Consider the following 12,558-nt stretch of genomic DNA (forward strand, 5'->3'; position numbering starts at 1 on the left):
TATAGCTTATTTATTTTATCGAATGTAATATGATTTTTCGTCACAATTGTTGATATTAGAAATTTTTGTTAAAAGCGCGTCCGCCACTAAGAGGTGTTTTTGTTTGATATCAGAATTTTTTTTTGCACAAGACTTTTAAGTACCCCAATACCATACTAGGAGTCGTCCCCATATGGTTTGGCTTTTGAAAAACCAATCTCACGGATTCGACCCCTAATCTTAGCCGAACGCCACCTTAAATTAGGCACTGTAGCGTCATTACCAGTCTGCACCCTCGAGGAGGGTTCAGTATGGGGATTTTTGCCAACCAAAACAAATGTAAATATTTTATGCAATAACTTAAATTATGTTTACTACACTTTATACTTCTTTGTAACTATAGATACTAAATTTAAACACTTATTTCTCTTTATAAAAACGTATATAAATATATTTGCTGTTCCGGGGCCAAGAAGATTTAGTTATTGTTGCATCATCGGCTTTGTATAGATTTCCATCTTTTCGTAAAATAGACGTATAATGTCCTTCGTTAAAACCTTGACCATGATGAAATATTGCACTTGATAAACAGTATCTCTTATTTTCAAATCTTAACTCACTTTGTGGGGTGTTTGTTAAATTAAAATTGGTTATCTTCGAATACGCCTGATCGACTAAACTAAGTGAGAACACAAGTATTTGGCCTAAATTTTCAATAAGGGACTGACGTTGAATATGACTGGCGCAATGCGTTCAAATTCTGATTTCAATAGTTCGCCATGAACTATAATTATAGCTTATTAATTCTTTTATTGTACATTTTCTACTTTCGGGAATATGAAGTTGAGCAACCAAGTTTTCATCTATTTGTCTGTTTCTCCTATCATCACAGTTAGAGCACTTTATAATTTCTATATGCTTATGTATAAAAAATGGTTTAATTTATTGCAAGGAAGGACATTCCGAAAACTGGCTCAAAAAATCTCCACTGTCTTGTTGTTCAATATTATTAAATATTTCCGAACGAAAATCGGAAATGTCTAAATTTTTCCCAATTAATAAAGGGTTTGTGTAATGTAAAAATGGTGCCTTTAAAATGTTATTATTCGGATCATTTAATACTGATTCCTTGATAAACCTAATACTTATAAGGCACTGAAAAACCGAGCTCGCACATATTTGTAAAAGAACGGCTCATATATATATTAGCAGGACGAATGATGGAAATGGTAGAAATGGCCAAAATGACTCCATAATATCAATAATAAGAGTATTTATTAAATACTATTAAAATGTTCTTAATATTAACTGTTTCTGAATAATACCCCTCTTTAACAAGTTATATTTCTCCTTTAGTTATGCATAATTTTTGGACTTAATAATGATAACACCGTAACATTTACGGTGCGAATGTTTTCTAAAAACAACATAATTATAGGGAAAGTACTTGCATATATTCCTGAAATCGTTCGTTTATCCTAGGACATACAATCTCAATACTCATTTTCAGTGAGTTATATGTCCCAATTCCTGCAAAAGTAATATATATACATAGATACATTTGTATGCACCTTTTGCTTGGATACTAAAACAGAATAGATCCATAATATTTGCCGGACGTTCTGAAAGTACAAAGTAATCATTGGAGAAGTATTTGCTTATTTCTGAAATGGTTCCTTTATTTTCCTGAAATAGTTTTTTATTTATCCAAGGACACATAATGTCAACACTTATTTTCAAAGGGTAATATTTTCCAATACCTACAAAAGTAATCTATAAATATATGTACAATGTACATTATGTAATTGTTACGTAGCTACTAAAATGTTCTAAGAATTGTAAGATAAGTTTTTTAGTTTTACTTTAGTTTTTTAAGTAAATAAATATATAATTCTAAAAAATGTATAAAGACCATAATAAACTTTCACGTTCCACTTTGGCATAACTTTATTCTAATAAGGTATGGGTATGTCGTTTCTTTTATTCCCCGCCAAACTAGCGGGTTTTTCCAAAGTGGTAGAACAAATAGATCAAGTTTCCTATTTCGATTAGCTTCATGCAAGTAAAGGACCCTAAACCCATGATAGATTTTCCGTTTGAAAAATCTAATAGGAATATTTTTCATCAAATTGGTTTCTTTCTTGTTTATTCCAATAAGTATGAAGTATTTCGTGTACGGAGCTGAAACGAGTTGCACAGTTGCAGTTTATCGCTTAATATCTTCCAAACGGCAATTTTTTGGGCAAAAAGTGTTATACATCAAAAGTTGAGGAATCTCAAGGGCTATATGATTTGAAATTTAAAAAGAAATCGGTTGTCTCAATTTTGAGAAAATAGTAAAAAAGTGGTTTTAAAAAATTACTTTTTGTCATAACTTTAAATCTATTATATTCAGACAATTTTACTATATGAAAAATATTTAGCAAAGTAAATTATCTTTTCACAGATATATAGCACGTTTAGTTGTTTAGATACTATACGCATTTTAAATCTGGCTTTTTTTTTTAATTTTCCGCTAAACTAGCGGGTTTTTCCAAAAGTCGTAGAACAAACGTTTTCTATTTCAAGCTACTTTATGCACCCATAGGGTTTTCAAAACCCTAAAACTAAGATGGGATGCATACAAATCCACAAATGGACAAACATTTTCATTTTGGGAATAAGAAAAAAATCTTGTTTTTGAATTACTTTTGAAATGGACTTTTCGGATTTCAAAAAATGAAGTGCCATTCGACGCGTATTCTCAGTAAGAATAAAACTAGCTAAACAGCTGGGGGCTTTATCCCCACCGTATCCAGCAGCTCCAATTTTCTAAATTTTAACTTTTACACTTTCACCGCTTTTTCTCCCAAACAAATCTATATTTCGAAAGTCTTCGTATGCAATCTTCTTAGATGTTGCGATACCTTTCGATTGGTGTATTACTCGTTACGATCGGACCATAATGTCAGATTTTCAATTCTGCGTCTATATATAGTAGTTGTCTTCGCACGCTCTCTTGCGCGCTTCGCCATTACGTGTACTGCTGTCCACAGTGATAATATTTTGTAAAAATTTAAATGAGATTTTGTTCTTACAATCAATACCCATCTACATGCGAAGTATTATTAAAATGAACCATTCAAAAAAAGTTATAGCCAAGAAATAATAAAAATCAGCAAGTGCAATAGAATGCGAGAGAGATAGAGATATATTCATATAGCAAAATGGTTGCTTAAGAAATTTCACTAGCTCCACCTAGGTTTCACGTTATGTGTCGTGTTAGTGAAATCTCGTTAACAACCGATAGGAATGAAAGATAGGTTGCGCTTTGTTAGCTGAGTAACGGGTATCTGATAGTCGAGGCCATCGACAATAGCGTTTTCTCTTATTTCTATATTTATCTTAAAAACTTGAAAACAAAGCATTCAAATGTTCCCTTACCTTGAAGCCTTTCCCCTCGTGACATCGCTTTAGCGAAAGAAAGCAAGAAACGAAAAGAAAGAAAGCGAATCAATCTCGTGTTTTGTTGTAATTGCACTCGCTCTCTTGGAAAATTAAAAATCTATGAAAAATACTTGAATGCATGTTGGAGATTTGAAAAAAAACAAGGAAGAACGCTATAGTCGAGTATCTCGACTATCAGATACCCCCGTTACTCACCTAAAAGGACCAAAGGGAAATGGAGATATGCAAGCAGCAAAGCGAGATTGAAATGCGCCACTTACCGGCGGTAGACAGATTAAGACGTTATGGGCGTTAGATTGGGCGTGGCAAATTTTTTTTGGATCAATCGATAGGTATTGACGAGACCAATACATTTCAGTTAAAATTTATTTATCTAGCATGAAAATTGTGGGCTGCACAGTAAAAGGGTATACTAGATTCGTCGGAAAGTATGTAAAAGGCAGAAGGAAGCGTTTCCGACCCCATAAAGTATATGTTTGTGCTTAACCGAAGTACGGGGGCGCTTTGCTGGCAGGACGATCGCGTCGCGGCAATGGTAACGATGGTTACTGCGATGCAGTTGAGCTAACTTGGTTAGCTGCTAGTTAAGATAGTGAATTACGAGCCCTATTCCCAGAGGCAGGAAGTAGAACCGCGGAGTTATGAGGTGCGTTGATAGCTGATTTATTCTTCATTTGACACATGCTTATATACTACTTGGAACACGGAAGTTTGGTGTAATGTTTAGTGAAATAAGCTATATTCTAAGGAAAGTCAGGGAATTATGATTATGGTAGCAGCAAAGACCATAGAATAACAAGATGCGTAACAGCCATACAACGGAATGTACGGCAAAATTTTTGGTGTGGATTTTCGATGTGGATTTTCGATTTTGCTAGTGTGCGTTGTCCGTGTAAAGCTCTTTGGTTGTGTTGGTGAATCATTTCGTGTGGTCTGCTGCAATAAGGGCTCAATTTTGCATTTGACTAACGTGAGGTGTCAATGGCCTGTAGGCCAGGGGTCTAGTCGGTCAACCGCGGGAATTGCAGGTCGGAGTTCAACCCCGACTGGGAACAACTTTTCTTTTTATGCAATCGTTTTTTTTTTTTAGATTAATGAAAATCATGAGTGTTATTCACATAAAATGCTAATGTTAGATAAATTGATTACAGTTTTGCTGTACAAACATTGTTAGTGGCTAGACTCCCCAGACAAATGTAAAAGTAGCAATAAGCTAAATATACTTCGTCAAAAATAAATAAATATCTGGGGGTTATGAACAGTAAAGCTTTAATCCATTTATCAAAAATTTGCATTTTGCACTCACCATGTTCAAGAAAATATAATGAAAAATCGTTTTCTTGAGTACACATTACGCTTTTATTCAAAGTGAATTACTTATTGTGTTCATGTTTTTATTGTTATTAGATATTTTTCTAAAGCCTTCGATATGTAATTTACACAAAAAAAAATATATCTCTAGGAGCGATTAATTGCTAAAGTCCCAATTGGTACATTTAAAAAAAATTTCGGCTATAAAAACATAATGTAAAATAATAAAAAAACTAAAAACAAACTAAAAAAAAATTGTCAAAAATGTACAGCTAAAAAATATTAAAATAAAAAAAACTATAAAAAAATTAAGTTGAATCCAGCCTCTGAGTGGACTCGAACATGGAAATCAAATCCATTATCCACGGGTCACCAACATACGCAGAGCGCCACAGCCCGCTTATAATTCGCATGAGCAATGCGTCTCTTAGATCGATTCCTTTTCGTCAACATAATTCAAGAATCGACAATTGAGACAAAAATTGAATTTTGACTTTTTCACAGCGCGAAGAGGGAGAGAGAAGGAAGCAAAGCAACGGCATTCTAAAAATAGATTCCTATACTTGTAAGGGTTTCTTTGCAAAAAATTAGCCCGCCTGTGTACATTTTCTTACTCCTAGTTACGCATCTTGTTATTCTATGGGCTTTGGTAGCAGGTTGCGTAGTTGGCTTTGCTGACACTGCAAAATGTGCTGACTGCACTGGCGGGTCAGTGTGCCGTTGAGTCGGTGAGACAGTGAGAAATCTAATATGCTGATCAGCAATTCTCATCTGCAGTGAGTGCTACTGAGCGCGTGGTACTGTTCCCAGCTTGGTTACTGCTTATTTGTTGGGTGTGGTCATGTTGAGCACCTTTGGGTACGAACATTCTCCCCCCCATTGAGGGGTACCCTCAATTAAGGCGTGATGTCGGTCAGCCATTGGCCGAATTGTATAGAAAGCACCTAACAAATCATTGTCCGAGGAGGATTTTTCCTTCAACTGCGGCGGTTCATGTTTGTGATTCAGGTCCTTCACATCTTCTTGATGCTGCTTAGCACTCCCCTTTGCGATTAAATTGACATTACCGTGGGGGCTGAAATTGTGCCCTCGTAGAACTTGATAATTTGGCACGTCTATGGTATGTGGACCTTTTGCAACAAAACTAAGATTTTTCTTGGTTAAGTTTAGAAATGTTGAACAAAAGTCAGACTTCTTGTAGGTTTTAAATTGATGAGAATTCGGTTCTATATTAATTGGGTTTTCTCTTGCAGTATAAAGTTCAGTCAGCTGCAATGAATGATTCTCGATCGGACGAGTCAGTGTCGCTAGTTCTTGATTGGCTACATACATCTTCAGTCTCTTTTATTTTATGATCCACCAATGCTACGTTCGTTAAATGAATCCTGTCTTCATCGAGTGAAATCTCATTTTGCCTTTTGCTTTCTTCTATATCAAATTGATTATTATTCATCGGATTTTTATCTTTCGTTGGCTCATAAGCAGCGTTCGGTCCTACAAGATCTTCTCTGCCTTCTACCAGAATAGGGTTGATTTCCGTATCAGATGAGGTTTCCTTATTGAGAAAACCTTTGATTACATAACCAAGCCTTGTGCCTTGTGCCAAAGGTTTATTAGGTCCTCGTTCAAGAAGTTCACCGGTTATTACACGAGAATACACCTCAACCCCTAAGGTTAGGTCAATGGGTCCAGGTTGCCGAAAGACGGAATCTGCTAACGGCAGTCCCTCGGGAATACTAAGATAGGTATAAATCGGTACTGACGGTTGGTCTGTAATGACTGTGGGAAGAATAAATACCTTTATTAGTGATTCAAAGTGTTGATCTGATTGCTGTTGATATTTTTCCTCCGATTCCAGATATTTCAATCTGTGACATTTCCTTAAGAGATCGCAGATCTGCCATCCTCCTTGAGATAAGATTCACCTGTGATCCACCATCTATTACAGCGCGACATGTTTGTAGTTGACCGTTTGGCCCTTGTTATGATGCCTTGGCGGTCGCGAGCAGAGTATATCCTCCTACGTGGTCGTAGCCTGCAATGGTTGCTACTCCGGCAACTGGATTGTTAGTCGGTCCTTGGTGTAACTGGCTGGTGATCCATTGTTTTCAACCTTATGAGCTGTAGACACACAATTTGTGCATGCTCCTACTTGAATAATGGCTTTGCGCCGCGTTTTGGGGTCCATTTCCTGGAAACGGCTACATGCTCTAAGATGATGTGGTCCTAGGTGACAAATCTTACAGCTCTCTTCGTTGTGAACTGACTGATGGCGGAGTGTTGCTGTAGGTTGAGCGCTTATCGTAACCAGCATGCAAGCGCGCCGCTTAATAAACGTCAGTACACTCCTTAACGTTGGAATTTCCGTTGGTGCATCCGCTGAATTTTCCAGAGCAGCTAGAGGCTGCTGGTCTAGTTTTCTTCTGATAATAAAACACAGGATTGGATCCCAGAATTTTGTGGTGACATCGAAGTTTTTAAAAGTACTTATTGAGTTTTTGATAGTATCATGTTAGGCCCTTAGTTGGCGCGAGGAGCCGTCTATAGGCTTATAGTCAACCTTTTTTGCTATAGCGGCGAATACTAGTATCTTTCCGTACCTGGCCTTCAATCGCAACCATGTGTCGTCTTAGCCCTGTGAGAAGGCTGTGTCTGTCAAAACGTTCCTCGCTTCACCACGAAGCGAACTCTGTAGAATATGTAGTTTTTGACTGGCCGAATATGGTTTATTATATAACAATTCCACAAAGAAATCATGGAACCGTGGCCAGTCTAGATACTCGCCGTTGAACTCCGGAATGCTAATTGGTGGAAGTGCCAAGTTTAGGCTCATTGGCGCGTCGGGTTTTCGAAGCAGGTTCATTTCGTGTTCCTCGAATAATGTGAGGAATTGGGCTAGCTCTGCTTCTGCCAGAGCTCCGGCCCCAGGTGTGCTGTCCAATTCGTCGTGGGCTCGCCTCAGTAACGCCCAATGGAGATCCAGTTGCCTTTCGGCAACTGGCTAATGTTAATGATGATTCCAATTCGTTGCATCTTCTCTGCAACTGTCGGATCACCGTGTCAATTGCGGAGTCTCCTTTGAATTGATCTCCTGTTGTGATCTTGATGTTAGCTGAAGTTCGTCTGGGGGCCTTCGAAAGCCCGCTTGCAGTCGGCATGCTGTCCAGAAAGATTTTCTGGTATTTTTCGACCAGCTCCTTAAGTGCTACTAGTCGTGAAGAGTACTCACTTCCAGTGGGTAATGCCGCTTGCTGGACCTCTTCATCCAGATCACAAAATTGTTGCCACAGCTCCCTTAGTTGTTCTAATCTACCGGCATAATAGCCTTCTCGGAGGCGTCGGTCGCCAGAAGCCTTGCCATAATTCTTAATGAGCTGTTGGATTTTCCCCTGCAACTCGTTTTGGTTGTCTAGTAATCGATTGTGTGAATAGATTCTTGTGTGACTTGTTTTCTCTATGAATGACGTTGACATAATGTGTGTCTTGGAAACAAAGAATCCTGTGAAGCCGGATAAAGCTGTGTGTCCTGTAAAGCTGGATGAAGCTGTGAGTCCTGCAAAGCTGGATTACGCTGACGATCCTGTGAAGCTAGATGAAGCTGACGATCCTGTGAAGCTTTATGAAGCTGAGTATCCTGTGAAGCTAGATGAAGCTGAGTATCCTGAGAAGCTGGATGAAGCTGAGTATCCTGTGAAGCTGAATTGAGCTGAGTATCCTGTGATGCTGGATTAAGCTGAGTATCAAGAAGCGTATCCTATGAAGCTGGATTAAGCTGACGATCCTGTGAAGCTGGATGAAGCTGACGATCCTGTGAAGCTTTATGAAGCTGAGTATCCTGTGAAGCTAGATGAAGCTGAGTATCCTGAGATGCTGGATGAAGCTGAGTATCCTGTGAAGCTGAATTGAGCTGAGTATCCTGTGATGCTGGATTAAGCTGAGTATCCTGTGAAGCTGGATGAGCTATGATTTCCAGGGCGGGTGGATGTAGTGAACTTAACGGGTCTTCTCACCATTCAGAGGTTTAGCTTTTTGTGGAAAGGGGGTTGCTGGAGTGTGATCCTTTGTTGGTTAAGGATCACGTCGGGGTCACCAATGTTTGTGACTAACCGCAGTAGACACTTCTGTGTCACACCGCGGGACAAGGGGGTAATGAGCACTTGTCGCTGGCACGGGGACGCTTTGCTGGCAGGAAGATCGCGTCGCGGCAATGGTAACGATGCCGGACCACAGGCGATGCTGGAGCTGCGCTGAGGTTGAGCTAACGTGGTTAGCTGCTAGTTGAGATAGTGTATTACGAGCCTTATTCCCAGAGGTAAGAAGTAAATCCGCGGAGCTATGAGGTGCGTTGGTAACTGATTTATTCTTCATTTGATACATGCTTATATAGACATTTCCAGGGGTCGCGAACGTACGTTCAAACGCACTTAGTGCAAATAAAAAAAAGAAAAAAATCTTTTCTGAAATTTTTTTCTTTGCTATTGGATACCATTTGGTTAGTTCTTTGCTTAGTGTAAATGATGGGATTTATTGAGCTATCGTTTTCATAATATTGGCAAAAACATGCGGTCGCGAACATACACAAAATGGAAGTCGACATTGGCCTCATCTAGTAAAATGCAAATATCTGCAAATTGGGACGGAATATTCTAAAGCAATAACTTTACTTTTAAAATGGATTCATGTAGCTTTCATTCGAGTCTGTTCCCAAGGAAATATCTCCATTTGTTTTTTTTTATTGAATTAAGTACCGGTCGCGAACGTACGGTTCGCGAACGTACGATTTTTCCATGTTGTTTTAATAACAGTAATTTGACAATTTTTCAGTTTTTAGGGAAATTTCTGCAACTAAACAAATGAAATATGCTTTGGTTCCACTGTGTTATAAAAATATGGCCATTGATTTGTAAAAATACGAAAAAAATTCGTTGATTTTGAAGATTTTTTTGTTTTGGTCCTGGTTGACCATTTGGCGGATTTGCCCATATACTACATGGAACACGGAAGTTTGGTGTAATGATTAGTAAAATAAGCTATATTCTAAAGTAGGTCAAAGAGTTATGATTATGGTAGCAGTTTGCGTAGTTGGCTCGGCTGACACTGCAAAATGTGCTGACTGCATTGACGGTGAGTTGGTGAGACATATAATATGCTGATAAGCAATTCACATCTGCAGTGAGTGCTACTACTCCTACTGCTAAGTGCTACTTGGCTACTGCTTGATTTGTTGGGTGTGGTCATGTTGAGCACCTTTGGGTACCAACAGTATATATATTCCTGATCAGGATCACTAGCCGATTCGATCTAGCCATGTCCGTCTGTCCGTCTGTCCGTATAAACGCTGAGATCTCGGAAACTATGCAAGCTACACTACTGGTATAAGGCATGCAGAGTCCTGAGATTCCTGCGCAGCGCAAGTTTATTTCAGCAGGGTGCCACGCCCACTCTAACGCCCACAAACCGCCCAAAGCTGTGGGTTCTACAATTTTGATGCTAGAATAAAAATTGTAACTAAAATGTGTTGTTCTCATCAAGACCTATCGATTGACCCAAAAAAAAAGTTTGCCACGCCCACTTAAACGCCCACAAGCCGCCCACATGTCGGATATGTCGGTATCTATCAAAGATAGAGAATTGGGATCTCAGACTTAGATTCCGCAGCCTTGTACGCAGCGCAAGTTTGTTACGCTAACATTCACTGCCCACTCTAACGCCCACAAACCGACCAAACCTGTGGCGCCCATAATTTTCATGCTAGATAAAAAATAAATGAAATGAAAATAAATGAAATAAATTGTTCTCATTAATACCTATCGATTGACCCAAAAAAAAAATTTGCCACGACCACTTGAACGCCCATAACGCTTAAATCTGTCTACCGCCCACATAACCATATATTGACATCACGGGTAGTTGGCGCATTTCAATCTCGCTTTGCTGCTTGCATATCTCCATTTGCCTTTGGTCCCTTTAGCTGAGTAACGGGTATCTGATAGTTGAGGTACTCGACTATAGCGTTCTTCTTGCTTTTTTTTTTATACGTGGGCTAAATATTTGTTTTCTCGTTTAAGATTTTTTTTTTTCATAAACAAAATATTTGTGAAAATATAAATATAATAAAAAAAACACATAAGGAGTTATGGGGCATTTAAAATTATTTATTTTGCTCCTTAAGTCTTATTTTGGAGCTGTTTGGAGTCACTGGGGGGACATATCGAATATTAGTGGGCACCTAGGCCCCTATGAAATGTTGAGTTAAAATTGGCTGCTCTAGCTCTTACGGTTTGCACTGTGGACGTATCCCCTTAATTATCGCTTTTTCAAAATATATTTCTTTAGAGATGAGGTTGTAAATGGTGGTGCTTGGTGGAGCTCGTTAGCAATGTCGGAAACAGTCGCTTTGCTCCTGTATACTCTCTTAAGGTATTTCTGATAGACGTCGTACTTGACTATATCATTATTTGTTTTTATTATTTATTATTATTATTAAAAAATTAGGATTAAGCATACGAACTCTAGGGGTTCTGACGATGCGCAAGATTGTTTCAGCGCAGTGCCACGCCCACTCTGACGTCTACAAACGACCATTGACTATAACCTGTCCAGCGCCCACATTTTGGAGCATGTTGTAAAAGTGTTTGTTAAATCAGACCATTCAATAAAAAGTTATAAGCTAATAAATTGTGCAATCTCGGAATCGGCGATTTGCTGCATGCATTTCTCGATCTCCATCGCATTCCCTTTAGTATCTAATAGTCGAGGCCGTCGTTTATTAAAAAGCATACAAAAAAATTCAAGATTAGACTGAAAGTTCCTTTAAGGGATATATACAATTTTTTAAGTTTAATAAGAAAGCGATATACAACTTAAAACTAAATTTAACTCTGCTTATTGGTTCTTTTAAGGATGGAAAAATATCTAATCAAGAGTTTAAGGATGCAGTAAAAAAAACGTGTGTGGGTAAAAAATACGAGGAATTTCCACAGGTAAGAAAGTTGTTTTACACAAAAAAAATATATATATTAAAAAAAAAAAACAGTAAGGTTCTCGCATAGAAAGGCATAATATATTGCAGCGTGCAGAATGAGAACATTCTAGAAAGTCTATTTATTCTGTTGAACGCACACGAATTGGTTCTGTGTGTATACTTTCCCAAAAGGTGTATAATTGTTTTGATTGATTGATTGTTTTTGACACTCAATAACTGCTAAGCGCAAATTTTCTTGATAACGTGTAATACTTCAAAAGTTGAAAAATTTAAAGTGTTTACAAGTGCTAAAGGTGTTTAGAAATATTTAGGAATAGTTTAGGAACTGTGACCCTTTAAACTTTATCCTTTTCTAACTTTTGTCCCGCTTAACTAGTGCGTTTTTCCAAAAAACTTGTTGATCAAATAGTTTTTAGCTCAATAGCTGAATACGACAAAAACAATCCGAAGACCGTAACACAAAAACTAAGGCAAGCCGACAATCATTATTTTTGGTCTTAGTCTGAAAATGGCCTATAATTCATTTAAATTACATAACGTTGCAATAATGTATCGAATTGCAATTGTTTAAGTACCAATAGACGCGTATTTCGGATAAGTATATATTTAAATAAATAAATAAATTGATCTTTACTTTTTTCTTCTGCGCTTTCTCTAGCTTAAATCTTCTAAGCCTAACTTTTTCTACATTCACAGCAATTTCTCCTGAGCCAATCGACTTATAAAAGGGTATTTGTGCCTAATCGGTTAGGCACGGTAGACACTCGCAAGACTTACTGCGATGCCGGACTACAGGCGAAGCGGGAACTGCGCTGAGGCTAAGCTAACGTGGTCAG

At 38.0% G+C, this 12,558-nt stretch overlaps 1 protein-coding gene across 2 annotated transcripts in view; it reads left to right on the forward strand.

The window, feature by feature from the left end:
* Positions 1 to 11,804, forward strand: part of LOC119562446 (sarcoplasmic calcium-binding protein, alpha-B and -A chains-like) — a 112,442-nt gene extending 100,638 nt beyond the window's left edge. For both annotated transcript variants that reach the window (XM_037875631.1, XM_037875632.1), the window contains exon 4: positions 11,640 to 11,804. In XM_037875631.1, the coding sequence (XP_037731559.1) occupies positions 11,640 to 11,789 (150 nt within the window). In that variant the 3' untranslated portion in view covers positions 11,790 to 11,804. The remainder of the gene's footprint in view (positions 1 to 11,639) is intronic.
* Positions 11,805 to 12,558: the final 754 nt, after the last annotated feature.

Source organism: Drosophila subpulchrella, unplaced genomic scaffold (genome assembly GCF_014743375.2).
Source record: "Drosophila subpulchrella strain 33 F10 #4 breed RU33 unplaced genomic scaffold, RU_Dsub_v1.1 Primary Assembly Seq477, whole genome shotgun sequence".
NCBI classification, from domain to species: Eukaryota; Metazoa; Arthropoda; class Insecta; order Diptera; family Drosophilidae; genus Drosophila; species Drosophila subpulchrella.